Source organism: Aspergillus aculeatinus (genome assembly GCF_003184765.1).
Source record: "Aspergillus aculeatinus CBS 121060 unplaced genomic scaffold BO66scaffold_75, whole genome shotgun sequence".
Classification (NCBI taxonomy): Eukaryota; Fungi; Ascomycota; class Eurotiomycetes; order Eurotiales; family Aspergillaceae; genus Aspergillus; species Aspergillus aculeatinus.
This window is the reverse complement of record NW_020291544.1, coordinates 105,327-133,144: the sequence shown is the minus strand read 5'-3', so window position 1 is coordinate 133,144 and position 27,818 is coordinate 105,327. Positions and strand designations below refer to the sequence as shown.

Sequence of the window (27,818 nt, the reverse complement as noted above, 5' to 3'; positions counted from 1 at the left end):
AGGCTAAGTATCGATGCGAACATGTTTGCGCTTCTTGTGTCACCTTTGGGTAATGAGCAACGAGGCCTCTTTAAGAATCAGAGGGAATATGTGTTCGAATTGTTCTGTCTGTTCTGGATGTTGTCCGCCGTCCTCCAGCACCTTTATATAGAGCCGTCCATGGAATCTCATTCATCAGTCTACCGACTTGACCACTCCAGCCTCAGCTACCAAGACCATTGAGCTCCTCACAGCGTGCTGAAGCTATCCGGAGTACTCGAATTGGTTCACGGACTTCCAGAAAAGAAGCTCGAAGGAATCTTCTCCGGAGGATTTGGGGGCGGACGCCGGCAGGATCCATTGAATACGAGGGTGTCGAGGGGTTCTACCAAAGAGATTCGCTGTAGCTTTTGGTGTATAGGCGTCCAGCTCCACTTCCAAGATGCTTGGCCTAATAGCATTTCGCTTATTTTCCCTGTTTAACAATGTATGCTCTTCGGTAAAAACCCGGAGGCGATAGTTGGCTTGAGACAAGTAAGAATACAGGAGGACGTAAGTGCTGTCGAGATAGGTTCGTGGCGAAATCCTTGTCACTTGTCTGGGGATTGCCGTACAACCGAACCTGGTCCTTGTCGAGTACTACCCTTATCTCAGTGTATCCCTGCCTTCTGCGTCGACCTCGTGGACGACCATGTGGTTAGTGAGATTCTTCTGCAAGTTCCTCGTGGTCGAGTAGATTGTAGGATCGTGATCTACACCGCCGGCCCAGGGCTACGTGATTGCAGCACCGGTTCCGCATTGGGGGCTCCGGATCTCCGACAGCTCCTTTGAACAGGGTTCCCTGGCCGTGTTAGGTTAGCGCGGTGCTAAGCCTTGCATGACACTAGCCTGCATCCAAGCCCACTAATGTGATCGAGCCGCAGGCCCGCGTCGAACTCCATAGGCAAAAATGGAGAACGTGATATACTATTTTTCTTGATTCGATGCTCATGCTAATGAGGCAACCAAGGCTATGCAAGCGAGCAACTCTTGTGGCGGAAACAGTGGTTGATTGCGGTCACGTGCCAACAATGCCGCTTTTGCCTATGCATTCGGCTAAACTCTTGCTCTGACCTTGTAGCAAGTGTATAGCTACAAAATGTATTTTGCAAGTCGGGTTGAGCTCAGAGAAAAGACAGAATAGTGTGTAGCAAGTGTATGGAATAATGTTGCAATTGCACGCAATCATCCAGTTTTATGGACGCAATATACATGTTAAGAAATATATTTCGGTGTTGGTGAAATTTGCCGCCCTGAAACTGGTACATGACAATGGCCCCTTGCTTTTAGTGCCAAGGTGTATTCGAAGCATGCACTGAATGTAAGTAAAGACAGACTCACTATAGTTAGTAAGTACTATGACCTTTCGATGCTAGCTTAGATGAAACAGCATTTCCAATTCAACAACCAGCTTGTGAGCAGCGTTCCGCATAATGACGCAAAGGTAATAAAGTTTACTTTGCAACATCGCAATAGAAGGCGAGAATCGAGATAGAGTGAGCAATAAACGGGGATCCCAGAACTCATATTGGATTGTTACATTATAGCAAGTAACAATGACCAGAACACAGGGACCCGGGACCAGGTAAGTCATTATCCTGACATATTCACTGTATTCGGGTCTGCTGTGCGACATGAACATTTTATGAGTTAATAAAACCGTGTTTGTCTCCCAGCCTACCTATCGACACATGAGGAACTTTTCATCTTCCTCTTTTCTTCTTCCCCTTCCCTTCAGCTTTCTTGGACCATCGCGCTTTTGTATCTTTTTGGCTTGGTAATAGATATTTCATATGTCGAAGACCGCATAAAAAGATTCTCCCTCGTGCATACTCCCGTCCATTCAATACCCCAATCCACTTCAGCCTCAATGACGTCTGTCAAGGTAGCAGAGATATCCCGTGCGGATCTCAGAAGCACTTGTCAGGAGATGGCCTGGATCACAGATGTCTATAACACATATCCTCCTATAACTGGATCGAAGCCTCGTCAAAGACTATCGCCGTCCCCGGCAGTCCTGCCCTCTGGACTTCACCAGAACTGCACACCAAGCTCCACAAGGATTATGGCTTGATTTACATAGCCCAGAATGCTGCGCGCCACCCCGCCAGTTCACTCGAGCCCCTCTTCCGCGCCGTGTACCTCGAGAACCCTTCGTTCGACATCCGCTCGATCGACCTAGTGACGGACCAGACCAACATCCGCAAGCTTCTCGCGTTCGTCAACCCCAAAACCTCACGCAATGACCTCAAACCGTTCACCCTCAATGTAGAAAGGGTCTGCAACACACAGACTGTGATGTTTTGCCGGTCGGAGCGAGAGACATACGATACCATCCTACCGTATCAGTACATAGGATTCGCAAAGGAGTTTGCAAAGGCCTTCACTACCGAGCAAGTGACGGGGAGTACCGGACATTACAGGATCATCTCATACCGATTCGGGGGCTTGAAGCTGATGGTTCGTCACGAAACGGACGGCTATGTCGGCTCCCCGCTTTCGAACGGGTCCACGGGAGTCGGAGACGTGAATGTTGATGAGGTTTCCCGTCCCTTTGAGTACCTCTATTACGGTAGACCGTATCTGCAATTGTCCCAGGCTGCTTCTTTAGCTGGGGCGGGGTTGTCGATCAAGAGAGAAGGCCAGGTTGTTCCCATTCAATCTACGCTTGAGGTCAAAACTCGCGCTGTTTCTATGCCTATTAAAGTTGAAGAGGTCATCCCTCAGCTCTGGGTGTCTCAGACCCCGAACCTTGTGCGCGCCTACCACATGGGAGGACTTTTCGGGAAGCCCACGGTTGAAGACATGACGGCGGAGATCAAGAAGTGGGAAGAGGCTCACCAGCATGACCTTGAAAGGTTCGTGTGTCTATTGCAAAGAATTATTAGTGTGGTCGAGGAATGTGGAGGAAAGGCTGTTCTCAAGTACGACGCAGATCGTGATAAGTTGGAATTGTGGGAGGGAAGCACAAAGGATATGCTACCTGCAGACCTGTACGACAGACTCAACCAGGAAAAAATCAGCTCCAAGTCCGAACCGGCGTCAAGTTCCGATCGTGACTCGAAGGCGACACTCGATCCTTGAGGGGATTAATATCATGTTGTTTACGTTATGACCACCTTGCTGAAGCTATCTTTGAACAGACTGCGAATTCTGGAGTTTGGAAGTATGTCAAATGGAAGGTTTAAAAAATTAGGTTGCTGCTTCATAAATCACTGAAAGGCGATGAAACTGTGCATCTTTGTGTTAAGGAACAAGGTCTTGATTGAAGCTGGATTAAGTTGCAGGCTTTATCCACCCAAGATGCTTAGGTATATCTCTAATAAAAAGATCTATAAAAAGATCACGACGGCATGCTACTGAGAAAGCTTCCGAAAATGTCTACCAATGCAGCCAAGGCTTCAGTTTAAAGTGTATATGGGTTGACCACATTTCACCTTACAAAGTAGCATCAATGTCTAAAATGCCTCACTACAAGTAGAATGCTTTTTGAAAATGATCGATCCAAACGAGACCAGTGATGTATTTTTCTCCGCAGGCCTGGCAGCTGATGCGCCTCTGAAGAATCATGAATCCCTAGCCAATATCGACCGCGGCGGACTTTATTGGTGCTGCAAGAGCTGGTGGTTGAAGATAGGGTGCATTCTTCGGTATCCATCAAGATAAAGGTTCCAATCTATTTTAAGTTGCAAGTCATGTGATGGTGTTGAGCTTTATATTATGAGAGGTTGATGGAGACAATTCTTAGAGGGTCCGATGTTAACACCATGGGAGATGTTTGAAAGAGGGGAGTTGGTGATCCTGAAGAGGGATATGTAAAGCGAAGGAAATTATCGGAAAGGTTTGATTGGCTTGATAGTGAACTGAATAAGTCCTGCTGCCTCATTAGGTAGCCCATTACTCTTGCTTAACTTGACGAAGTTCTACGAAAATGGCACCGCGCTACAAAAGGTATGATACAGTAGCCATAGCCCATTACCACGATTCCTGAATAATTTGCAAGAAGTTTCTGAGTCGCAATTCTGTAAGCAAAGTCCACTGGTTTAGCAGATAAATTGGCAATTCCGAGGAAGATCACACAGGAGCTGTGGTTGTACTAAACGAAGTCAAGAACCATTGGATCATCCGCATCTTCATATTCCACCCTAGGACGCTTTTCCACACTGCCACAACTTTCCACCTTGACAGGAGCTTCCACCCTGGGAGATTTTCCCACCGTGATACAATCTTTTAGCTTCATGGAGTTCTCTGCCTTGGGGAGAATCTTCGCCTGATCAAATTCTTCCACTTTGATAGAGCTGCTCATCTTGCGGGAATGTGCCTGTTTGGTATCTGCAGTTTGGTTATTGACCAACACAGTTGCTGCTGCCCACACCTTTGACTGGTCGTAATGCTCACCATGTACAGACCCATATGCCACGACAGCAGGGAAAACAACGAGCACATTATTGGCACAATCTAGACGCGCATCCCCGTCATCAAGATGATGGAGGCGATGCGCTTCAACCATTGGATCTCCGTTACAAAACTGTGGAAGCTCGTAAAGGCTGTAGCACCCCATATCCGTACGTTGAGTCCATAGAGACAGAGCCAGATCAGCAGCTTCAGAAAGGAGAACTTCAAGCTCTTTGACTCGAGTCTCAAGAGTTTCTCTACTTTCAGGTTCTTTTAGCAACGCGCCTGTAGCGCTCTGTATGAACTGGTCCGCTAGGTTCCTGCTAAGGCTGCCAGATTGACTGCCCAGTAGTGGCTTTGCACTTTGTTCTGTGGGGACGGAGAGTAATCGCAACATCTGCGATCGCCAAGCATGGGCCTCCACTTCGTCAACTGATTTCCTGTACTGTTAGTTTTTGACTTGAATAGTAATGGGTGATTACTTGCCTTGCTTCATGTGATGATAAATGCTTCCCAAATCGTTGCTAAGGGAGAAGGAACCACTGATTGCCATGTCATGGAAAAGAAAAAAGGGGTCCTCAAAGATCCATTCAAATACGACGCTGGACAAGGCAGCTTGTACGAGAATGTCCGGGACTCTGTTGACAGGGATAGACAGCTTCTCGTTCAAAGAAGTCCACGTGGTCTCGCTGCAGTATGACCCCAGCTCCTCCACAAGCAAATCAAGTTTCGATGCTGGTATGCCTTCTAAATCGGATACATCGGATACAGCATAGATTTTGGCCCACGAGCGTATGGCCATATGTAGCTTCCGCAGAGCGCGCCGAACATCATGGTCTTCCATCGGAGTTGGTCCCTTCTTTGCGTTTAGAGCTTGGAGAGCTAACTCCTGCCTAGCAATCACCATAGCTTCCAGTTTCGCGCTTTTTTCCTTTTGTGCAGCAAGCGCTCGAGCAGATTCTGATAGTCTGAACTGCTGATCGCTGATCCGGTTTTCAAGGCTGGCCACATGCTGATGGGTTCGGGCTGCCTGTCTCTTCGAGGCATGAACTACCCGACGCTCGCGAATCCGGGCTTCCTCGCACAGCTGCTCTTTCTCTCTGACCAATCTGTCGACTTCAGCTTCAAGTTGGCTTATCTGTGCACGAGCTTGAGCCTCGCGTTCGTAGACCTGCTTGGATAAGCCACCCTCGCCAAACCGGGCTGTGTCCTGTGGTCTAACGGGTGTTCTTCCATCGAGACTGATCCTTGTATGCTGCTGAATAGGTTCGAGGGTTGAAACAGAGGTGTCTTTGGATGCTGATTCGGAGTCATTTAAGGGAAGGAACTATATCGATGTTAGAGAAATACTCTTGAAGCAATCGTTTGGAAAGACGCGGCAAACCTTTTTGACTTCACGATGTAATCCGTTCATGATGCTCGATGGACTGAGGGGGTTAGTGCTCATTAAGTCCCACCGTGTCAAGCTTGCAGCTACCGTCTTCTCCTCACACCGGGTTAGAACTCCTTGCTGGCTCCTTTTTCGATGATAGTGAGCGGGCTATAGATAGACTCTGCTGTGGATGCTATGTTCCAGTTTTGCGGCCGAAACAGTAGTCAGGGTATAGAGAAGTCTGAAAGGTTTGGGAGTGAGAAAGAAAAAGGAAGGTTGTGAGAGAAGCCTGGAAGATGACGGAACAAGGGAGGTCAATCAGCCAAGTTGCATCACCCCCACTGTTACTTTTCCTTTCTCTCATTCACTCGGGTTCGAAAGCTCCATCACCTGACCATCAAGGCCTTTTCAAAGATGAACACATCTTTGATTTTGATTTTCTCCTAACTCCCAGAGTTGTTTCAACCACCTCTCTCTGTATTCTGGTCTATCTGACAGAGCTTGCCAGTGAGTTTAGGCGTTGATGACCACCCACCCCGGCTTTTATTTTCCAACTCTCATATTCTCCCGAGAAAGTCTCAACAGGTTCTAGTTTCTATTTCAGATAACAGACATGTCATCATTTCCAGATCCTTTGCTTGGCGCTGGTGCTACAGACCGCAAGATCATCGTGGCCATCGACTATGGCACCACATACACAGGAGTTAGCTATGTCGGCTCTAAAGCATCAGAGTTGAAGGACATCACAGTGATCGATGGATGGCCAGGGAGTAGGCAGAACACTAGTTATGTATTGAAAGTTCCCTCCCGAATTGCATATGCGGCCGAGAACGAGCGAACCATTGCGGATCTTTGGGGTTTCCAAGTTCAGCCTGGCATGTCGGCATGCTCTTGGACAAAGCTACTGCTAGATGAGAATACGTCCTTGACAGAATTTGATGATAGGTCTCTCGACGAGGCTTCTGGAGCAGGGATTCTACGCCTGCCAGCCGGCAAGACAGCGGTGGATGTTGTGGCCGACTACTTGACCTACATCTACAAGCATATCATGTACACACTTGCCAGACACATGACGCCTCCGGACCTTGCTATTACTCCAATAGAATTCTGGTTCACTGTGCCGGCAATCTGGTCCGATCAGGCAAAAGATGTCACTCGGACAGCCGCTCGAAGGGCAGGTTTTGCATCTAGCCGGGACAGACCCTGCGATCGACTGTTTTTTATCAGCGAGCCCGAAGCGGCGGCAATTACGGCACTTACGAAAGACGGCATTGAAGGGGTCGGGGCCTCGGTCAAGGTCAGTTTCTATTTTTTTGTAACGCTAAGGATATCGTACTTAAGGTTACAGGCCGGAGATGGTGTCCTCGTTTGTGACTGTGGCGGTGGAACAGTGGTAAGACTGTCCTCACCTGGATTCCTAGGCATCGATCATACTTAGCCGGCTGCTTAGGATATTACAGCCTACGTTGTCGAGAACGTTTTCCCAGCTGTCACGTTCCACGAACTGCTGACTGGCATTGGTTCGAGTCGCCCTCAATCTGTTCCAATGTTGCTGATGCTGACCGTTTACCCAGGGGGTAAATGCGGGTCTACCGCGATCGATCGTAACTTGTACAAGCTCATGTCGCACCGATTTGGCAGAGCATTCGACAATCTTCCCACGTCTGTCAAAGGCCCCGGCAGTAAATTCATGAACGCTTTTGAGAATGTCAAGAGAGACTTCGGGATCTCCTCTTCGTTCAGCATAGAAGAGTTGCCTCTGAACATGACCTTGACGAACGGAACTCCAACAGAATACTACGACGCAGAAGAGCGGTTGGTCAAGATAACCAGGTCAGTTGAAATTGTTGCTCCTTGACTAGAAGTGCTAAAACTGGAATAGTGGGGACTTGAGCGCGCTCTTCGATCCTGTTGTCAATCAAGTCATCACCCTGATACAGCGTCAGATCACGGATGCGCGAAACCTCCGTGGTAGAGGGATTATCAATGTATGCACAACACTTCTCTAATTCCAAAACTAGCCAACTTATCTTTCATCCAGAGAATCATACTCGTGGGTGGATTTGGTAACTCGGAATACCTTCAAAAGGCTATCAAGTCCACCTTCGCGACGACCGGTGAGATTGCGGTGACGAATCCGACCGATCCGTGAGTGATGGATGTCCTTTTCTAATGGTAAAATGTCTGATTGTCAGCTAAAATGTGATACTCCCCAGGCAAGCAGCTATTGTTCAAGGTGCCGCTCTCCGCGGTTTAGAGGGTATCAGACCAAGCACCAAGCGGTGCCGTCGTCACTATGGCTTTGCCCGAGGTATACCATTCCGCGAGGGCCATGATGACGAAAAGAATTCCTACATTGATGCGTTTGATGGCATAAAACGGGTTGGGGGTATTGTGAAGTGGATGATCGCTAAGGTGAGATTAGTTGATCTGAAGATGGTTGTGCCACGCCCGACGCTAACTCAATGTTTAGGGTGAAAGCTATGCTGAGAACTATAAGCAAACTGCGTACGTTCACTGGACGCACTGGAGCTGTGAATCCCTGAAGAAACACAGCAATTTCTACGCCTACGATGAGATGCTTGCTCCGGAAAGGAAGGATGATGTTGGTATGTTCTGTCCCCTCGGGCAAATTATGTTCAGGTCTGATCATGTAATCTTGAAAGGCGTCTACAGGGTTGGCCGCATCATAGTTGACTTTTCTCAAGTCGACCTATCCCGGTTTCCAGTCAAGGAGAAGGACGGTGACAAAGTCTACAAGTTGGAATACAATATCAGGGTGACATTTGGTGCGCGGGATGGATTGTTGAAGTTTGAGGCAATCAGCCAGGGGAAGACCATTGGGGAAACGAGCATCGAGTTCACAACAAACTAGCCCTGGGTTTCGTCTCATCATTCCGGTTTCCATCACCACCGCGTTCACGCACTTTCGTTCCTCTCTCTGGGTTGTGGATTCTGGATATCGGGGCATGTAATAGCGTCTCCTCTCGTGCGCAAGGTCTCGTACGCAAAATCGAAGGTCGGCGCAATGGAATAATGACTTCCCATGGTTCACCCATGTTTTTAGCTGCCTAGATAGTTCTCAGGAAATTTGAAATCTTGGTTCGAGGGTTAAGTTTTGTATAGCAGGTAATGTCAAGACCGCTCAAGGATGGAGATTTGTTTGTCTTCTGTGGTTTTCTTTTTTTGATTTTTGTCTTTCTTCAAGTTGTAGCACGAAAACCAACTATTCATTAATTTGGCGGTGGGTGAGCTTGCGTCCACACTAGAAGAGATGGGCTCTTGTCTGCTGAATGATCTTCCATTGGAGGACTTTCAGTGACAGAAATGGTCTGAACTGTAGGCTCCGAGGAGTCATTAATCTCAAGTCTATGCTGAATCTTGGTCGACATAATGGAAGAAGTCGCGGTATGCAAATATGTGTTCAGAAAATTTCTCAATGGGGAGCCATAAAAGCGGCAGCACTGCCTAAGGCAGCAAGGGTTTGCATACGAAGCAAACAAAACGCCGCTGTGCTTCTTGCCCGCATCAAAACGGAATGCGCCACACCACCTACTCAACATCTATCTAGCATTTCTTCCAAGTGTGCTGGTAACCCAAATGCCTGTCTATTGATCATTGCAACCTGAAATGGAGGTCTCACGGCGAATGGGCCGCCAAAAGCGACCGCAAGTGCCGGAATCTGCACGGAAAAGAGCAGCTCAAGCGTAGGAGTCCCGCCCTTTGCATTATAGAGGAAGCTAACCCGTCCGCCGATCCTCGACAGCTGCGTCCCTTGTCGGTATCATAAAGAGAAATGTACAACTTTACCCCAAGATTTGCTTACAACTACTGATCATTTCGTAGGCGGGGGAGGCGTGCCGTGCGCGCGCTGTCGTCAGTATAATCGTGCATGCCGATTCGAAACGGCGGCAACGCAGCGGCTGGTCAGAGACACCAACGACAATAATACTGGGTTTGACTGGACTAAGAATCTACCCTACAAGAGACTAATATCTAATAGCGCTGCACCTGCGTCCATACCAGAAGAGAGAGAAGCTGTTATGATGAGGATAATCAAACATTTCATCGGGAATGTGGCGACTGACACGGCGAGTTTGCAAAGTATTGCCGATGCACTTGAGAAGCGAAGTCCGGACCACGACGTTCAAATTATATCAGGGACGACGGAACCAGAACCAGAAAACTTTTCTCTTGAGCCACTATCGAGCAGCGCCATGCGTAAGCTTCAAAGCACCAATCTTCCCGCACCCGACTGACAACTTCCAGACTATTACGGGGAGTTATCTCATTGGAACTTTTCCCAAACGCTACTTCGTAGGTTGCGGAGTTTAGGCAGTGGGACGGGTCAGAACCATGTATTTTCACCTGACGAAGCTGTTTAGAAGCTTCTGCTGATTGTGTTCTAGGGGATAGACAAAGTCCGCGGAGTACATCGTGCGACCGACTTACAATCACCTACATCAGTGGTGTCTTCTGCTATGGTTTACTTTCCACCTAGGGATATCGGAGAATTCCTCATCGAGACGTTTCTTCAATTCGCTCAAACCAATTACTTCTACTTTGATGAGAGAACGCTAAGACAGAAGATGGACTATTATTATTCCAATGAGCATGCGCTGACCATACACGACGCTGGGTGGATATGTACCCTTCTCATGACTTTCGCTATAGGAACCCAATTTGCCTATATGCAGACGAAGCCAACGCAGATGAGCCTCCATCTTTCTCAAGAGATACCGGATGATCGTGCTGGGCTAGAGCTCTATCGATTCTCTTGTCGACTGATTCCTGACCTGATTACCGTGGCATCCGTTGAGACGGTACAGGCCTTCTTGCTACTGGGTAGCTACACGGTGCCGATCGACACATCTGGCCTGGCTTACACGTATTATGGCCTTGCTACTAAGATGGCGATTCAGAATGGCATGCATAGGGATAGTTCTCATCTCTCGCTTGACCCTGATACTCTTGAGTGGCGGAATCGTCTGTGGTGGTCCGCCTACTCACTCGAAAGGTGCTCCCTGCCACAAGAACAAGCTTATCGTGTCAGTTGCTAACTCTATTATAGTCGTATCAGCATCCTGCACGGAAGGCCAGTATCTGTCTCTCGTCTCGAAGTCGATGCGGAGTTTCCGACCGACCAAGCCTTACCCCTCCCGACCGGAAGAGCTTCGAACTTGGAGAACGTGAACGCAAACATTTTCTTAACGAGCCAGCTGAGTAAGATGTCCCAAACCATTATGCACCTACGGGGATGTCCACGCCTTCAACAAAAAGGCCACCTTCAGGAGCTGATGGTGATACGGTCTAATCTCAGCAAGTGGTGGTCATCCCTTCCAACGGAAGTCCATTGCCGAGACCTGACCCCAACTGGACCTCTGTTCCGTTGTAATGTTCATCTGGAGCTGAGCTATGATACTGCGATAATATACATGGGCCGTCCATTTATCTTCGCGCCGAAGCCAAGTCATTCCTTGCCATCAGACGCGTGCAGTGAGAGTCCGATAAGCACGTTTTCGGCCGACTGCCTCGATGCCGCGATTCGAATCATCGATCTCTGCCAGCTTCTGCACGACTCAGTCGGAATCGCCCGCGTCTCATACACAGAATTCAGCTCCTGCCGCGCGGCACTGCTTGCGTTGATCGCGCATAGCGTGAACGAACAGACAGACCGTGTCCTGAACAGCCTGTCTCAAGGCATGATTCTCATCCGACAAATGTGCGTGGGTGTAGAATCCGCCCGATCGGATGTGGCGGCTATCGAAGCATTGGAGCTGGCGCGTCAGCGACTGCAACGGCAGGAGGATCGGACGCAGGAATGGAACCACGATGCAAACTCAGGATATAGTCAGTTCCAGCGATGGGCACAACTTTGGCAACCTGATAGTCTCACCTCGCACCCAATGCCAACTCCTGTGCCTGGGTCTTTAGCTGATCTCTCCGAGAATCTGACCCCGCCCTCCTTCGATGGATTCTTTGCCTCCTTGCCTCAAGAGCTGGACTCTTTTGCGACCATCACGGGTTCTGATCAGCTGTTCTTGGATGATAGTTGGCTTGGAGAGACGGGCGGTTCGATCATGTCTGGGGAAGGCAATATCCCTTTCGGTCAGGGGCTTTGAAGTTTCAAGTGGGAGTTTGAGCAAATGCCTATTATGGGAACGATGCAAGTCATGATGACATTCTTCTTGTAGACTGTCGCGATGGTCTTTCACTGGGCGATGCTTATGACACAGCTGTCGCTCGGAAGCAAGACGTCCTGCATCCAATGCCGGACTGAGGTGAGCAGTGGCCGCGCAGCACCCGGGCCGAGAGAAGCTGGTCCGGCATCGGAGTGACAGGCGGGCACTGGATCGGGTAAGCGTACCCGAGTGGGGATATTGAGGGGAAACCGTTTATGATGCAGTCCAGGCTAACTGCTTCCACTCCCCGCACCGACCAGCCATGATGTATATCTATCCTCACGTTCCTGGCATCTTTGCACACACATCAGCACAATCAAAGCACAATCTCCATTAGACTAATTACCATGGCTCAATTATCTGACTACCGTCTCCTCACATTCGATGTCTACGGCACGCTAGTGGACTGGGAAACCGGCATCCTGACCGCCTTCCAGCCCATCCTGGACAAAGCCAACGCGCAATTCTCGCGCCACCACCTCTTGACCGTCTACCACGAGCTGGAACATGCGCAGCAGGAACAGACCCCTGACATGCCCTACTCTGAACTCCTGACCACCATCCACCCCCCCTGGGCGGCGCGTCTGAATCTCCCCGCCCCCTCCCGCGACGAGAGCATCCGCTTCGGCGAATCGGTCGGCAACTGGCCCGCCTTCCCGGATACCGTCGACGCGCTCAAACGCCTCTCGAAGCATTACAAGCTCGTGTTGCTGTCCAACGTCGACCGCCAATCATTCGCCAAGACGAACGCTGGCAGCCTCCAAGGATTCGAGTTCGACTTGATCATCACCGCGCAGGACGTGGGGAGCTACAAACCCGACCTCAAGAACTTCGAGCACATGTTGCACGCGGTCAAAGAGAAGTTCGGAGTCGAGAAGAGCCAGGTTTTGCAGACAGCACAGAGTCAGTTTCACGATCATCACCCTGCACGCAAGGCGGGAATTAAGTCGGTCTGGATCGAGAGGCCTGGGGCTACGATGGGGAACATGGAGGAGACGATCTTTGACTGGAAGTTCGATACTCTGGGCGAGATGGCGGATGCTGTGGCCGGTGGACGATGAGATCCTAGGCTGGGCTGAGCGGGAACGGACCCACGATAGATCCAATAGATGAAGATGAATTTATCTGTGTCTCATTTTCTCATCCTGTCCATCTTTCGGGTTTGTCTGACTATGCGCAATTGCATACTGCTATCCGGGTACAGGTACCCGAGTGGGGACGGAAGGGGAGCAGAGAAGTGGGCACGGCGCAGAAAACAGCAAAGCGGAGTGGAGTAGACACAGGACACGGACGAATACTAAAAGGGCTTTAAAGAAACCTGCAATTGAGGGAGACAAGCTAAAATAATCTCCGAGCAAATGTCCATCCTCTTCGAGTCTGAAGCCTGCACTCAACACTACATGCGCCCGAGCATTGCTGCACGGTCAGTCTCCTAGCCCAACCACAACCATCGCAGTCGCTAATATGCTAAAACATCCAGCCACGCGATTTCCAAAATCATCTCCCTACCAGCACGACCACAACCACACCCACAACGCAAAATGCGATTCGCAGATGCAAGTCCCCTTCCCCTTCCCCTTCCCCACACCCCCAACCCCAGAAACTAACAAAGCAAACAGGTAGCAGTAACCTACACGGCGGACCAATTCCACGGCCTCTACCGCGGCGGCAAACCGCACCACGCACCGGACTGGGCGCACGTCGTCGCACGCGCCCGCGCCCACGGCTGCGAGAAGATGCTCCTGACAACGATGACCCTGGCCGGCGCATCGCAGAACCTGGCCATCACCCGCGAGTACCCGACCATGTGCACCATGACGCTGGGCGTGCACCCCTACCACGCCAGCGAGATCTACGCCGACGAAGCCGCAGCCGCAACTGGCTCCTACCTCACCCGCCTCCGCGAACTAGGCCACGCCCTCCTCGCCGCCACCACCACCAATCACCCGTCCCCGCTCGTCGCCTTCGGCGAGATCGGCCTCGACTACGTGTACCTCGACCGCGCCGACAAGGCGACCCAGCAGCGCGCGTTCCGCGACCAGCTGGATATCGCGGTGGAGCTGCGCCTCCCGCTCTTCCTGCATGTGCGGGGCGAGAGGGCGTGCGAGGATGTGGTGGCGATCCTGCGGCCGTATTTGGAGCGGCTGCCGGTTGGGAGGCGGGGGCTGGTGCATTCGTTTGCCGGGTCGGCGGAGGAGATGCGCGTGCTCGTGGGGCTGGGGTTCGGAATTAGTGTGAACGGGGTGAGCTTTCGGACGGAGGAGGGGCGCGAGATGGTGCGGCAGGTGCCGTTGGAGGTGTTGCAGTTGGAGACGGATGCGCCGTGGTGTGAGATTGTGGAGGATGATGCAATCCGGAAATACTTGGAGGGGGCCAGGCCCCTGCCTGCCGCGAGGAAGAGTAATAGGTTTGTGGAGGGCTTGATGGTTAAAGGGAGGAATGAGAGCTGTACGATGGAGCGGGTGGCGAGGGTGGTGGCGGGGTTGAAGGGGGTCGAGGTGGAGCTGGTTGCTGAGGCAGCGTGGAGGAATAGTCTTGCCATGTTTGGGTTGGGAGTAGGGGATGTGGAGGGAGAGGGAGAGAAGGAGGGGGGTTTGAAGAATTGAGTGGTTCCGTAGTTGGACTACTGTACAGTATATATGCGTCATATGAATAGTTAGATTTTAGAACTGCTACGGCAGATAGAGAGGTTGTTCACTGGTTTTGCTGTTTTCATTGAGGTACGGCTCGCCTGGAAGATGAGCCACATGTTGTTGCATCGCTGTTGTTAGCGTCAGACTGTCCGTTGCTTGATGGAAATGCGATAAAAACAGGAACATGGATAGCGATCGCAAAAGATCACGAACTATTCTTTCTCTAGGGGTACAATGCTATACATGTATTACGCGGCCGCAGTACAAGCATTCAATCCACACACAATTCCTTAGTTGCTGCCTGATTACACGTCGCAGTAGATGCTCTAGTCGCCAGTCCTACGACGTCAAAATACTTGGCTGAGGATGAATCTATCCATAATATCCGTATACTCATTATCCAGGCAACCATCATTTGGAGCGGCAGAGATGCTGAATTGTTCTGCAACGTTGAGCTTCACAGGCGCTGTTGCCTGTTGACGAGCGGCAAGCTGTTGGCGTTGTAGACTTTCAAAGTTGCCTAGCGCAAGGAACCTATATAGGAAGCATTCGCCTTTACCTTTCCTTGGATGACTCAAATGGTGCTTCCACATTGCAAGAACAAGTCAGTTTTTCAGATCACCAGAACTACTTCAACATGTCGGTAAGTGCAGCCCGAATCATGAGATGTCCGACTCAGCACTGACAATCCGCCAACTCCAGATGCCATCAGGGTGCGTCCTAAGCTTCCCTGGCCCTTAAAATCATCTCTTCCAAGTCTACATCTAACCAGAACAGAGTGATGATCTCGGACGAGTGCATCACCGCGTCCCGGTTACTCCGCTTCGGCAGAGGGCCCAAGAAGCCCCGGTTTGTGATCTACAAGATCTCCGACGACGAGACCACAGTCGAACTATGCGAATCCTCTAGCGAACCAGACTACGAGGTTTTCCTCCACTTCCTCTGCGGTGCAGGAGACAGCACGGGGAAGCCAATGCCACGATACGCGGCGTACGACGTGGAATATGACCTCGGGGAAGACGGAAAGCGCTCCCGCCTGGTTTTTATCAGCTGGGTCCCCCAGGAAACATCACTAAAGGTGAGCTCCACCACATTATCTCTGACGGCCCACTGGATTCAGGTTGACACTTCTGCAAAGTGGTGTATGTTATTTGCGACCACCAAGGAACAGTTACGGAACGCGCTCGACATCAAGCTTGCCATCCACGCGGATGCCCCAGATGACCTGGAGTGGCGGAATATCTTGAGCGTCGCTAGCGGGGGGAGGGTCTAGGGGTTGGGGCTTTGTGTGGTGTCTTGCTGCGCGAAGCATACGTTGTATTCTGTTGACAACTTGTATGCAGTAGTAGATAACCGCTACTACCCTGGAAATCCGATTTTCTTTACTCTCTTCACCACGCGACTTAGTAATTCTGATTAGGAATATAACGACCTTTGTAAGCACATTGATAAGCGCCTTGGTAAGCAACTATAGCAGTATAGCCTTCCTCAACACCTAAAGTTATATGGTTCCTGCGTTATCATTCTACGAATGGTGATTGACTGTAGTATTCGATGGACATCGCTTCGACGAATTCTCTCATACGAAGCATGAAGTTTACTTGGAAGGATACAGACGACGTTAACTTTATCTACTTTCTAAAGCGGTATATGACTTGGAATTTTACCGATAGATACAATGCTCACGAAAGTGCGTAGAAGTAGGACATGACCTTTTTCTACCGGCAGGATGGAAAGTAGAGTACAGAATAGAGTAAGGTTTAAAACAGAACTCAGGGCGGGCACCGTACCCTGGATTTAATCATTACTGCGGCACATCGCGTCATAGCTCTTCGCCGGTGAGCATACGCTAATGCAAGTGCTTATACCTACATGCTTTTCACCCAATAGTTAGGCTCCACTGAATGTCGACAGTAGGCACTGCTGCGTAAGCATGCATAATCATCGTCGGGTAGTGTCCAACCCGGTAGCCGTAGATCGTCTTCATCGGATCCCGGTCTGCCCGCACCTACACCGTGCCCTATCCTTAGTCACACCAGTATGTATCGATATAAAACCGTCATTGAGCTGCGCGCTATCTGGGAGCGATCGATGCACAAACTCTTCGCATTCATCATGGCCTCCCGAGATTCCGAGTTCGTGATCTTCCCAAACATAGGCGCCGGTCTACGCACCTTCCTGTACTCTCAGCTGTTCGTCACCCCGCCATACCCCCGCGCCTCCTTCGCCAACCAGACCATCATCGTCACCGGCTCGAACACAGGCCTGGGCCTCGAGGCCGCACGCCACTTCTACCGTCTGGGCTGCGCGCGGCTGATCCTCGCGGTCCGCAACACGGCCAAAGGCGAAGCCGCCAAGGAGGACATCCTGTGCAGCAACATCACGCATCGTTCGGACGCAGGTGCGATCGAGGTGTGGTCGCTGGATTTGTCGCGCACCGCGTCCACAATAGCCTTCGCAGAAAGAGTAAAGCGTGAGCTGGATCGAGTCGACGTCTTGGTTGAGAATGCAGGGGTCAACACGGCAGAGTGGACGCTGTGTGAGGGCCATGAGCAGGCGGTCCAGATTAATGTGCTGAACACCTTTCTTTTGGCGTTGATGCTGCTCCCAAAGCTCCGGGCGACAAGGCGGCTCGCTGCTGCGGATGCTGTCTACCCGCACCTGGTGATTGTGAGTTCCGAGGCGCATCGGTTGACTGCCTTTCCGGAGATCGAGGCCCCGGATCTCTATGACGAGCTCAAGGTGAGGGAGCGGTTCAGTCAGCAGGCTAGGTATGTTACTGTCCTTTCAATGTGCTTGTGCTTGTACGATTAGAACCATAAGGTGGGTGGCTGATCATGATGGCCCAAAGATATCAAGCCACGAAATTGATTGAGGTACTCTTCACGCGGGAGCTGGTGGCAAGGCTGAGTACTAAGCAAGAAGACGATGCTGATGGCACCCCACCGGTGATTATCAACATAGTAAATCCGGGGCTTTGCGCCTCGGACCTTGCTCGAGCCGAGCCGCCTTCGGTGATCGCACGGATCGCCCGTCAAATCCTTGAGCGAACAACTGAAGTTGGAGCGAGGACATTGGTGCTCGCGGCCTCGGCTCCGAAGAGCTCCCATGGCGAGTTACAAAGTGACGGGAAGAACCAGAATGTTGAGGGTTGGATCTATACCGAGGTGGGGCGGAGGGTACAGAAGAAGGTCTTCGAGCAGACGCTTAAAGTTCTGGAAGAGCGCCGGCCGGGCATATCCCTAGAGGCCGGTCTTTGAACAGCAGGGGAATCAAGCATGGCTGGCCAAAGGAGCTTAATTGTGAGAATCATTTCAATATTTACTTGGAATGTTTTGGAGGAGAGATTAAGAATTATTCTGTCGGTAGCTGTCAGGATGAATATACTAATATCACAAATCACGGGTATGTTTTGCCCTCCTCGCATACCCGCTTGAACACCTCCTGGGTATGCTCCCACACCTTCTCCACCGCGCCCTGCTCTCTCGTCCTCTCAATATTGGTATTTCTAGGATACGCCTCCCCATCCCAATTCAACCAGTAAGACCCACCCCCCTTAACCCCATCACTACCAACAGCAACATCCCCATCCCCGGGCCCCTTGGCCTCCCCCACCAGCCGCGAAGGATATCTCGGACTCGTGGCCGCAAACAAATGGCGCTCGCCACTCTCGCCAATGGGCACCAAGAAAGGCGCCAACACCTTCCCCAAAACCGCCGTCAAGACCCTCCCCGCCGGCAGCTCGCGCATCGCCCCCGTCGCCACCCCGGACGGATACGCATGCACAAACGAGGTAGCAGGGTAGCGCCGCGACAACTCCTCGAGGAAGAAATTCCCCATCAGGCCCGCATGATGCCCGCACTTCTTGAGCGTGAACGTGTCCTTGAGACTCAGATCGTTGAAGTCGAGCTCCCCCGCCCCGCCCGCTCGCACCGCCACCACCGGATCCAGCACCGAGACCACCCGCGACAGCCCACCAGAACCTCGCTCCTCCGCAGCAGCAGCAGCCGTCAGCAGCGGCATGAGCTGGGTCACAAAGCGCATGCGCGCGTAGTAATGCAGCACGAACTTCCGGTCGAGCCCCTCGGCGGTCTCGTCGCGGCCCTTCAGCGTCAGATACCCCGGGGTCATGAAGAGGAGGTTGAGGCGGGATTCCCGGGCGGCGATCTCGGCGCAGACGCGGTCGACGTTCGTGAGACGGGAGATGTCGGCTTGCAGGAAGGTGGGCTGCGCGGCCGGGTTGATGGCTTTCAGGTCGGCGATGGCGCGGTCGGCGGCCGGTTGGCTGCGGCCGATCAAGTAGATCTTGGGGGATGGTGTGTACCGTGCTAGGGTCTGGGCGGTGGAGAGGGAGATGCCGGAGGTGCCGCCTACTTTGGGGGTGTTAGTGTTGATGTATATTGAGGGGAGGATGGGTGCGAGAGGACGTGACTCCAGCGGGGATTTGTTTTGTATCGAGGGAAGGAATTCGACGTACCAAATACTGCGACAAGATTGGGGATCGCGGATTTGAGGGTCGCATTGTGCGCTTGGATGGTTTGGAGGGTCACCATCGCTGCTTTTGGGACAATTGTTTCTTGTGGAATGTCAACGGATGGTTGATCGAATTGGCGGTGTCTTGCTGCGCCGGCGGTTCGTGGATTGGATCTCGGGCTAACGGCGATAACTAAGCTTTGGTGTTGAGTTGGTCGAGATGTTAAGTTGGTGGGATGTTGAGATGAGGTGTTGAGGGGTTTGAAAGGGATGTCGGTTTGATTCTTTGGTACAGAGGACAATAATACTTCAGCAGTGCGTGTGGTATTTAAATCAGTGCCAGAACCTTAGGTTCATCGCGGTTGAAACGGCGATAGGAGCACTTCAATGAGATCAGCGGGGGCTTAATCCCATCCGATCCCGCCAAGGCATAAGCCGAACACGGAAATCCACCTAATCTCCTAAACTCCTGCCAATAGGATCCCACCAAGATTGTGGCTGACGTTAGCCACCCTTCTGGCTGACATGAGCCACACCTTGCATGCTCGACAGATCCTACCACAATATAACTGTGTTTCAAGTTCCAGGCATTCGCATGGTAGTCTATGACCCTATCAAAGGATATTGTTTCCAACTAAGAGGCGGAGCAGACAGGTTCGAGTTCACCCGATCCATGCCTCGGGGTTGTATGCGGTGCCTAGCCTAAACCCGAGAAAGTGGATAATGAAACGTTGGCCTTGCAACACGATCATGCGTAAGAGAATTCGAGACGTGGACGCGTCGTTGTCAACAAGTTCACATTCGACAAGGCTCCGTCGCATCAACTATCCTCTGCGATCAGTAATGGTGCTGAAAGACAGGTGAACCAAACATTCGAGTGATGTATATCGGCATAACAATAGCCAGAGAAGATGGATAGGTTTTCTAGCTTGCGATTTTGACCAGGCCTTTCGCCAAGTTAATTCAGAACGGGATATTCGATAGCCATGTCCATGTCTATGGTACAAGTGCGTGATCCTTCGCGCTGAGGAGCTCCACTTTTTCTGGACTCAAACTCGCGTGAGCAACGATATCTCTCGAACATGTGCATCTGTCTGAAACCCAGCTGGGTGTCGCTCTCTTGTATACTTCGACAGACAGAAAGGAAAGGAATCGAGGGTCACAGTCGATCGTAAATCCAAGATCTTGTAGCCAAGATTAATCCCAGCTTGTTTGGATCGCTTAGGCAGCTAAGTTTCAAAGTCTCCTATTCCCCTCCGGAGTGAAATATTCGGTTCTACTAGTGCAACTGTGCGGGGATGCGGAGGGAAGCTGACGACAAGCGAAAGAATCGACTGATCGTCATTCTATAGCATTTGACCATGACACTAACTCGACCTGTCATGATGCTGATATACCAGCGCTAGTTAGCAGCCAGCCACTGCTAGTGATCGTCAGGAACAATGAGCAGAACACTTCAGACCCCTGCACACTTGCACTCTGGCTTCCCATGTAGCACTCAGACCGCTACTCCGAAACCCAATACCTGGATGTCTGGCGCGATTAGTCCACCGGGCTCGCAATACATGCCGAGGTCAAGAAGACGCCCAGAAGTACCGAGCAAATGCCAAGACTGAAGCACCTGCGGGGTTTGCGGTATGTTCCCAAGGGCTCACTCACTACGTGGCGCCATCGCTGTTCGCAATTGAATGGCTGCAAAATCATTCCTTATTGCCTCATCTCGGCAAGAATGGCCTGCAGGTACTAAAGACGCCATGACGTAAAGCAAAGAGTCCTCAGGTAGCCGGGGAATGAGATGAAGAACCCATGTGGCGGGCTTCCCCTCCCGATTGACGGAAAATCTCCCGAATGGGATGATAGCCCTAGAAGAACAACTCCGGCGGGATATGCACCCCGCAACTTCCTCAACCCGGAGGACTATAAATTCCCCCGCAAAATTTGCGGAGTACCTGTCCATCAAGTGCGAGAGTCAATTGGAAAACCATACTCAAGCAAGATGAAGCTCACCGGCCTCGCCTCGTTGGTATTGCCCCTGCTCCTGTCACCCTTGACGACGGCAAACCCATTGCCCAAGTCCAAGCCGAGCACCATCACCACCTACAGCGAGACCGTCATCTTCGACCCACCCTCCAACTACACCGTTCCCCGCACGCTTTATGCACGTACGCTAGAGCTTCCGTCCGGCGTTCTTCTCTCGACGTGGGAGAACTACTCGGGCGACACTGACGGCCTCGTTTACTTCCCCATCTACCGCAGCACCGACCACGGCGCCACCTGGAAGGAGATCTCGCGGGTCGAGGACACGCACAACAAGATCGGGCTGCGCTACCAGCCTTTCCTCTACTACCTGGATCAGAAGCTGGGCGGCTACCCGGCAGGCACGATTCTGCTCGCCGGCAACAGCATCCCCGAGGACCTGTCCACCACGGAGCTCGACCTGTATGCGTCGCGCGATAACGGTGTGACCTGGGAGTTCGTCTCCGAGATCGCCAAGGGCGGCGAGGCGTTGCCGAACAACGGCTTGACCCCGGTGTGGGAGCCATTCTTGCTGGTGCAGTACGTATCATGCCTTACCCGCAGCCCATACCCAGTCTCTCACCAGTTACTAACCCAACATCAGCAAGGGCAAGCTCATCTGCTACTACTCCGACCAACGCGACAACGCGACCTACGGCCAGAAGCTCGTGCACCAGACCACCACCGACCTGAAGAACTGGGGCCCCGTCGTCGATGACGAGTACGTTCCCCCCCCCCCCCCTACATCCCTATCACCCCCAAAACAAAAGACTAACAAACAACAGCGCCTACCCAACCTACACCGACCGCCCCGGCATGCCCATCCTCGCCCAGGTCAGAACCCCCTCTAACCAAACCCACCCACCCCAGCCCCACTAACCTTCCACCCAATTCCAGCTCCCGAACAAAGACTACATCTACATCTACGAGTACGGCTCCTTCTTCAACACCTCAACCTACAGCTTCCCGCTCTACTTCCGCATCGCCAGCGACCCGGAGAAGATCGCCGCCGCGGAGGGCCAGCGCCTGGTCGTCTCCGACGGCACGCAGCCCACCTCCTCGCCCTACGTGGTCTGGAGCCCCTACGGCGGCAAGCACGGCACCATCATCGCCAGCAGCGGCACCCAGAGCTCGATCTTCGTCAACCAAAACCTGGGCCGGGGCGAGTGGACCGAGATCGCCACCCCGGAGAGCACCAGCTACACCCGGGATCTGCGCGTGCTCAGCGAGGACAACGGGCGCTATTTGCTGATTGCGGGCGGCGGGGTGCTGAACGGCGCGGACAATCAGGTTACGGCCAGTTTGGTGGATTTGAGTACCATTTTGTGAGGGGTGTGGACCTTTGGGATGGAGATGGGGGATGTGTTCTGTACATATGCGTCAGGTTGAGGGGAGAAAGAGGGGAGTTTTGGGGCGATAAGGGAGGGGGTTTATGCATTTATTCCCACAAGCAGGTGGCTGTAGATATGGAAGGATTTATGGTGCCATTGTCATGTGCTTGTGCCTTGCATGCGTCTCTTGCGCGATAGGGGATTCGTGGTGGTCTTTGAGTTGATGTCTCAACATGCAGGAGGGAAGTCGTGAGTCGATGAATGATTCACTATGCCACTCAAGTCGATTCGCAAAGGTTTTAAGGAGTTATGTTTGCGGATTTGTTGGAGAAGGTACTTATTTTGGTGGTCGGAATAGTAGCGCCGTCCTCTAGAATATGTTGCTGGGTAAAACTTCCCTTCCCTTTGTCTATCTTCGAAGCGCAGAGAGCAGAAGAAACAGGATGGCCCCACTACACGGATGCGAGTGATTCAGGTCACTCTGGATCCCAAGTTGGGACAGGGTGAACACAGACAACCCCCCTTAACCACCGCACCAGTTGGATACCCAAGGTTCCTCGAAACGAGTACCTGTGGTGGATGACGACCGGGATAGGAATAGTGACTCTTATTCTCGCGAGTCTAAGGTCTATGCTGTTCTCTACAGCTATACAAGATATAGTATCCGATCGGACCCACCATGGGGATACCGACCGAGTCTTCGGCCTTTCGGCCGAGCAGCCGAAACAAAGCAGGGATGGCGGGGCACCAAATGCGCCGGCGCATCCTCTCATCCCTGTCCCGGCTTGACATCGTATTCTACATCACTTCTAATAATATACTTAGCCCCCTTCCTCACCCCAGTCCCCTCGTGCAACAACGCCCCGTTCGACTCCCCGTGCGGGAACAACGCGACCGCGCCCATCACCGGCCGCACGGGGTAGGCATTCAGCGTGCCTTCCCTGGCCGCCGGCAGGAAGAAGGTCGTCTCCCCGCCCTCGAACTCATCATTCAAGTAAAGAAGGAAGGTGTACATCGAGCTCTGCCGGTTGTCCTCCGGCGAGGCGTCGTAGACGTATTTGTCCTCCGGGCTGATGCCCGACGGCGGCCACGCGCCGTCGATGTGGCACCGGTACTCGGCCCCGGGGACGTAGCGGTACACGCGGAACCGGCGGTTGAGGCCGCGGACCTGACATCCGTTGATGGTCTGGGGTACGTGGGGCGCGATGCGGGCCCAGAGCAGGTCGTGGAAGGCGGTATCGACCACCCAGTAGAAGTTGTGGGCCAGGATGCTCATGTCGCCGTCTTCGCGGAGGGGCGCATCGGGCAGGAACCCGACCGATTCGCCGGCGGCGATGATGGATTTGCATTCGGCGGAAGAGAGGATGTCGAGGGCGAGGCCCAGACCCGGGACGTAGGGGTGGGGGTGGTATTTTGTGGGTGGGGGTGTGGACGAGAGCGCAACCGCGTTGGGGGTAGTGGTATAGAGGATGGCGGGGTGGTGGTTGGGGGGCTTGCGCTGGGGGCCGGGCGTTGTTTCGATGATGCGGAGGGCGGAGGGGGAGGTTGGGGCCGATGCGAGGATGGATTTGTCGAGGACGGAGGCGTAGACCTCGAGTGGTGGGCTCGATGGTCGGAGGTCCCAGATGGACTGGAAGGCAATGGGAGAGGTGGATGGAGTCGCTTCCGGGCTCAAGTCGATGGGGGTGCTGACGCGTAGAACAGCATCAAGAACGCTGAGAAGGTCCAAGTCCCTGGCGGTGCGCTCGATGGTGGCCTTCCCCTGCATGCCGGGCTGCGTGGAGAGGCCACTCACGACATCCAGATCTCTCACCCAACGACACAAAGCTCCGATTTTTGGTTGTTCCCCCCTGATTCTCATCTCTGCGAGTAGGACCCTGGCGTCAGTGTATTTCCCGTCGGCCATAGCGCCGGTGATGCGTGCGGTCAGATTAGCGCCCTCTGTGAAAGTACGAGTCAGTGGCGAATTTCAAGGAGAGACACGAATTAGACGGACCAGCGCTGTTCACGCCTGTCGTACATGCCTGGCGAAAGTCATATACCGCGGCCCGGAGGTCCTTGCATGCTTTCGACTTGGTCAGGCTGGGGTACTGTGTGAGGGTGGTGAGCGTTTCAATCGTGATATCGAGCTCCTCGTCCGAAACGACCGTCTGGAGATTTTTCGGCTCCAAGGACCCTCCATCTGGCGGGGGCGTTAGAATTGAGGTGGTTTTAGACGCCTTTTGCGGCAGATCGACCTGATTGCTGCGCTTTCGCTTGGCAGATTTGGACTTGGCCATGGTGATGTGATTGTGCTGGAAGGGGGGGGGGGGAAGGTTGACAGGTTCTCAATCTGGGGATGGAGTCGATGCTGGGCGCAGGATTGTGGGGATGACTAACCCTTATCTGATTCTTGCCGAGGTTTGGACCCACTTTTCGAAGATCGCAAACCTTCGAGCAAGTTGAACTTCGTTCTAGTGCTTGTCCAAGCACAGCAAAGGCTCGCATGGCTCACTAAAGATACATCTTCTGAGGTGTCCGCGGGAGTGACGTTGTGAGCAAGTATCGGAATAGCCTCTCCCGCACCTTCCTAGCAAGCATAGAAGAGGCGCTGCAAGACCGTTTAAGTGACCTCTGAAAATACATTGAAACAGCAACAAACTCACAGCATTGCGCGAGGCTGGAAAGTGGAATTATCTATGAATTTCGACATTTCTGTTCTGACCGAGTATTGTAACAATTTATCTCTATGCACAAACTCCATCTTTCATAGTCATATTGGCTCTAATCAATCAGGTGCTGTACAATTAGATCGATTTCTTCATCCACAACCTCGAAGAAATGCTCCGGTGGGTACTTAGCAGTCCAGCCGATCTGGTTGCCGTGTACAGCAGTGAACGAACACCTATTTCGAATCATTAGCATTAAATACCGACAAAGAAGCGGAGCAACGTCGATCCACATACTTCCCACCCAGGACCACCGGAACAGCCGACGGCGGCACGCCAAGCGCCTCACCCATTCGAGCCAACACCGACTCATCAGCATCCATGACGACCTCGTCGTCCACAACATTGTGCTTAGCCAGTCCCTTAGCCATGGCCGCGTAGACATCGTTCCACGGCAGACTGCCCGAGGCAGCAAGAAAGAACCCGTTCTTACCGTAGCCGATCTCGTCACCCGACAGAATCTTGCGCAGGATCTGGAGATACAGGTCCGCGGTATCAGCGACGTGGCTTACTGGCCAGCTCTAAAAGTGTGTCAGTGGGTGTCCCCCTTGAAATATACTCGAAGGAAGAATAGTTTGACCCACCGGATTATCGGTGTCCACGCGGTACACGCGACGCAACTTCTTCGCGGCTCGCACAATGTCAACATCCTGGATCGAAATCTGATTGCCGAATCCTTCCCCTCGTCCGTATACCAGACAGGGCGCAAAGATGTAGCTTCGCACTCCATGGGCCTCTGACATGTCGATCACGTTGAGGTTGGCATTCGCTGGCTGTAGGAACACTTAGTAATCTCGTGCAATATGCCCAAATCAGGTTGTACACACCTCAATGACGAACTCGTGCGGCGGTGTCGCATTCTTGACAATGTCATACAGCTCCGGATCGGTATCCAACAACGGTCGGTCGACCGGGATTCCGGCATGGCGGCTGAATAGCTTGGCACCCGTTGTCTGTAGGAAATGTACGTCCAGATTTGTCCTTTGCTTGACCAGTCCCAGTGCCTTGATCAGGGTGGGCTGGTGCTTTCCAGTGAAGGCATCGATCAGGAAGTAGATGATGGTGATGTTCTTGTCGACGATGAGCTGGGTGACGGTTTCATGGTCGTTGATGTTCGCTATCAAGGGTTCGGCCCCGTACTGCTTGACTTTCTCGCCTTGCTCGGGTGTTTTGACGAGGGCGTAGAGCGTGTTGTATGGCGGGAGCTTGGCGTTGTTCCAGCGGGCGAGGATCGTCCCGCCGAGGTAGCCCGAGGCGCCGGTGATCAGAATGTTATGCGACATTTTCGAAAAACTCAGACTTATTGAATGATTGATTCTGCATTGAAGTAGGTCATACTCCCTTAGGTACTTATATCCATCAAGACGTACTTTTGACAGGATCCACTGCTTGTTTGTTTGTCAACCTGACCTGTCAGTCAGCCTTGTGTTGGTTGCTTGGTGCCTATCTTAGTTATCGATAAGCATTACTAATTTGGGAAATTGCGGGTTTGTCATTTGTCATTCGTTCTTACTCATGGCATGAAAACTAACTTAGGCAACAACATATAATTAGACTGGACCCGGTGTACATACTACCTGGGGCATGGAACGGCATCATTCGATTTTCAAGCAGGGAGCAGAGCCTTTCGTGCCCCGGCTATGCCCCGCAACAGACGAGCCCCTGATAAATATACTTTACGCCAGTCGAGCCGGTCCGCCCAAGCGGGGTCACATGGTGGACAAATGTTAAATCAACATAAGCATCTATAGCTTGTCGATATATCCTGATGAGTGCAGCAATGAGAGTCTTTCTCGAGCGAGCGAATCTATCTTTATCTTGAATGGTCAGCAAAGGTCCGATGTCTGAAATTGAGAGCTTAGCGCGTCCCTACATAAATTTGGAGCAAATGGCTACATCATCACTATCATGGAACAGTGTTTGTGTACCGCGTGTTTGGAAGGCTTTTGGCTAGGTTAGGTATTTAACACCCTGTAAATTTCACATTCTTGGTCAAAGTAACTGGAGAATGGCATGAGCTTCTAGCACAGTCTGGCTACCCGACCAACGATCAATTTAGATACAGGGTCTCGAATCCCGTGAAAAACAACGACCAAGTACCCGATGACGAAATCATGAAATATCACCATGTACTACATTCCGAGAACCCCGCCTTCACTCTTCGCTGCACTTTGTCATCTCTTTGCAGCACCCGACTGCTGAGATCCGCCACCCGAGCCGGTGGTGCCTTGCTGGGTTGAACCAGAAGACGAGTACGCTGCGCCTGTGTTGGAGTTCGTTGAGCGATCGCCAGCGGCTTGAGCCCGCGCTGCAAAACCACCCGCGCTCATGTCACCCCCGCCTTTGGCCTGTTCATCAATGAGAAGCTAGGTTGCCTGGATTGCCAGAGGGCTTTACCTGGGTTGACTGGATTCGCGAGCTATCTGACTTGCTCATAGGATTCTGCATTTTAATTCGTAAGTGTGAGATTGAAATGAATGCTCAAAAGGATTGTTTGTACAATGGACGAGATATTGCTAGATGCGTTGCCCCTCTGTTTCTCTTTTTGATATGAGAAGAACTATTGCTAGCTTATATAATGAATGAATGGTGATCAAGACATTTTAATGTGTGCTCAGAATGATATCATGAGAGGAGGGGATCCGAGACTTTAAATGCTGTGCCCATGGCGAGAAGAATGTTCTAGGCCT

The 27,818-nt window shown here is 52.0% G+C and overlaps 12 protein-coding genes across 12 annotated transcripts; 7 read left to right on the top strand and 5 right to left on the bottom strand.

Moving 5' to 3' along the window:
* Positions 1 to 1,888: 1,888 nt before the first annotated feature.
* Positions 1,889 to 3,102, top strand: BO66DRAFT_415723 (geranylgeranyl pyrophosphate synthetase; the record flags this gene model as incomplete). Its single annotated transcript, XM_025649553.1, has 2 exons — positions 1,889 to 1,966; positions 2,014 to 3,102. The coding sequence occupies 2 exons, from the start codon at positions 1,889 to 1,891 to the stop codon at positions 3,100 to 3,102; spliced, it is 1,167 nt and encodes a 388-aa protein (XP_025498544.1).
* Positions 3,103 to 4,114: 1,012 nt separating this feature from the next.
* On the bottom strand, positions 4,115 to 5,874 carry BO66DRAFT_463742 (uncharacterized protein; the record flags this gene model as incomplete). The annotated part of the gene is made up of 3 exons (XM_025652425.1): positions 5,798 to 5,874; positions 4,896 to 5,740; positions 4,115 to 4,853 (listed from the first exon to the last, which is right to left on the bottom strand). The coding sequence occupies exons 1-3, from the start codon at positions 5,858 to 5,860 to the stop codon at positions 4,115 to 4,117; spliced, it is 1,647 nt and encodes a 548-aa protein (XP_025498543.1). The 5' UTR covers positions 5,861 to 5,874.
* Positions 5,875 to 6,398: 524 nt separating this feature from the next.
* On the top strand, positions 6,399 to 8,660 carry BO66DRAFT_443772 (Hsp70 family protein; the record flags this gene model as incomplete). Its single annotated transcript, XM_025651532.1, has 9 exons — positions 6,399 to 7,082; positions 7,134 to 7,178; positions 7,236 to 7,305; positions 7,360 to 7,618; positions 7,668 to 7,773; positions 7,827 to 7,933; positions 8,002 to 8,200; positions 8,259 to 8,394; positions 8,452 to 8,660. The coding sequence occupies 9 exons, from the start codon at positions 6,399 to 6,401 to the stop codon at positions 8,658 to 8,660; spliced, it is 1,815 nt and encodes a 604-aa protein (XP_025498542.1).
* Positions 8,661 to 9,352: 692 nt separating this feature from the next.
* BO66DRAFT_424035 (Zn(II)2Cys6 transcription factor) lies at positions 9,353 to 11,907 on the top strand (the record flags this gene model as incomplete). Its single annotated transcript, XM_025650147.1, has 6 exons — positions 9,353 to 9,492; positions 9,552 to 9,583; positions 9,632 to 10,006; positions 10,055 to 10,143; positions 10,195 to 10,802; positions 10,857 to 11,907. The coding sequence occupies exons 1-6, from the start codon at positions 9,416 to 9,418 to the stop codon at positions 11,905 to 11,907; spliced, it is 2,232 nt and encodes a 743-aa protein (XP_025498541.1). The 5' UTR covers positions 9,353 to 9,415.
* A 407-nt stretch (positions 11,908 to 12,314) lies between these two features.
* On the top strand, positions 12,315 to 14,822 carry BO66DRAFT_424033 (putative haloalkanoic acid dehalogenase; the record flags this gene model as incomplete). The annotated part of the gene is made up of 3 exons (XM_025650146.1): positions 12,315 to 12,917; positions 13,587 to 14,522; positions 14,635 to 14,822. The coding sequence occupies 3 exons, from the start codon at positions 12,315 to 12,317 to the stop codon at positions 14,650 to 14,652; spliced, it is 1,557 nt and encodes a 518-aa protein (XP_025498540.1). The 3' UTR covers positions 14,653 to 14,822.
* A 246-nt stretch (positions 14,823 to 15,068) lies between these two features.
* Positions 15,069 to 16,032, top strand: BO66DRAFT_385064 (actin-binding ADF family protein). Its single transcript, XM_025646124.1, has 4 exons — positions 15,069 to 15,243; positions 15,303 to 15,313; positions 15,378 to 15,678; positions 15,739 to 16,032. Exons 1-4 carry the CDS (start codon positions 15,238 to 15,240, stop codon positions 15,871 to 15,873), a joined length of 453 nt encoding a protein of 150 aa, XP_025498539.1. The 5' UTR covers positions 15,069 to 15,237; the 3' UTR covers positions 15,874 to 16,032.
* A 683-nt stretch (positions 16,033 to 16,715) lies between these two features.
* BO66DRAFT_432543 (NAD(P)-binding protein) lies at positions 16,716 to 17,860 on the top strand (the record flags this gene model as incomplete). Its single annotated transcript, XM_025650650.1, has 2 exons — positions 16,716 to 17,371; positions 17,452 to 17,860. 2 exons carry the CDS (start codon positions 16,716 to 16,718, stop codon positions 17,858 to 17,860), a joined length of 1,065 nt encoding a protein of 354 aa, XP_025498538.1.
* A 139-nt stretch (positions 17,861 to 17,999) lies between these two features.
* BO66DRAFT_385059 (uncharacterized protein) lies at positions 18,000 to 19,416 on the bottom strand (the record flags this gene model as incomplete). Its single annotated transcript, XM_025646123.1, has 2 exons — positions 19,078 to 19,416; positions 18,000 to 18,973 (listed from the first exon to the last, which is right to left on the bottom strand). Exons 1-2 carry the CDS (start codon positions 19,151 to 19,153, stop codon positions 18,000 to 18,002), a joined length of 1,050 nt encoding a protein of 349 aa, XP_025498537.1. The 5' UTR covers positions 19,154 to 19,416.
* Positions 19,417 to 21,069: 1,653 nt separating this feature from the next.
* On the top strand, positions 21,070 to 22,418 carry BO66DRAFT_335705 (Oligoxyloglucan reducing end-specific cellobiohydrolase; the record flags this gene model as incomplete). The annotated part of the gene is made up of 4 exons (XM_025644252.1): positions 21,070 to 21,629; positions 21,694 to 21,810; positions 21,875 to 21,923; positions 21,987 to 22,418. The coding sequence occupies 4 exons, from the start codon at positions 21,070 to 21,072 to the stop codon at positions 22,416 to 22,418; spliced, it is 1,158 nt and encodes a 385-aa protein (XP_025498536.1).
* A 501-nt stretch (positions 22,419 to 22,919) lies between these two features.
* On the bottom strand, positions 22,920 to 24,721 carry BO66DRAFT_360577 (prolyl hydroxylase family protein). The gene is made up of 2 exons (XM_025645010.1): positions 24,417 to 24,721; positions 22,920 to 24,361 (listed from the first exon to the last, which is right to left on the bottom strand). Exons 1-2 carry the CDS (start codon positions 24,697 to 24,699, stop codon positions 23,190 to 23,192), a joined length of 1,455 nt encoding a protein of 484 aa, XP_025498535.1. The 5' UTR covers positions 24,700 to 24,721; the 3' UTR covers positions 22,920 to 23,189.
* A 438-nt stretch (positions 24,722 to 25,159) lies between these two features.
* On the bottom strand, positions 25,160 to 26,431 carry BO66DRAFT_385055 (uncharacterized protein). Its single transcript, XM_025646122.1, has 4 exons — positions 25,956 to 26,431; positions 25,713 to 25,901; positions 25,366 to 25,649; positions 25,160 to 25,304 (listed from the first exon to the last, which is right to left on the bottom strand). The coding sequence occupies exons 1-4, from the start codon at positions 26,409 to 26,411 to the stop codon at positions 25,184 to 25,186; spliced, it is 1,050 nt and encodes a 349-aa protein (XP_025498534.1). The 5' UTR covers positions 26,412 to 26,431; the 3' UTR covers positions 25,160 to 25,183.
* Positions 26,432 to 27,208: 777 nt separating this feature from the next.
* BO66DRAFT_396036 (uncharacterized protein) lies at positions 27,209 to 27,654 on the bottom strand. The gene is made up of 3 exons (XM_025648371.1): positions 27,629 to 27,654; positions 27,526 to 27,570; positions 27,209 to 27,476 (listed from the first exon to the last, which is right to left on the bottom strand). Exons 2-3 carry the CDS (start codon positions 27,562 to 27,564, stop codon positions 27,303 to 27,305), a joined length of 213 nt encoding a protein of 70 aa, XP_025498533.1. The 5' UTR covers positions 27,565 to 27,570; positions 27,629 to 27,654; the 3' UTR covers positions 27,209 to 27,302.
* Positions 27,655 to 27,818: the final 164 nt, after the last annotated feature.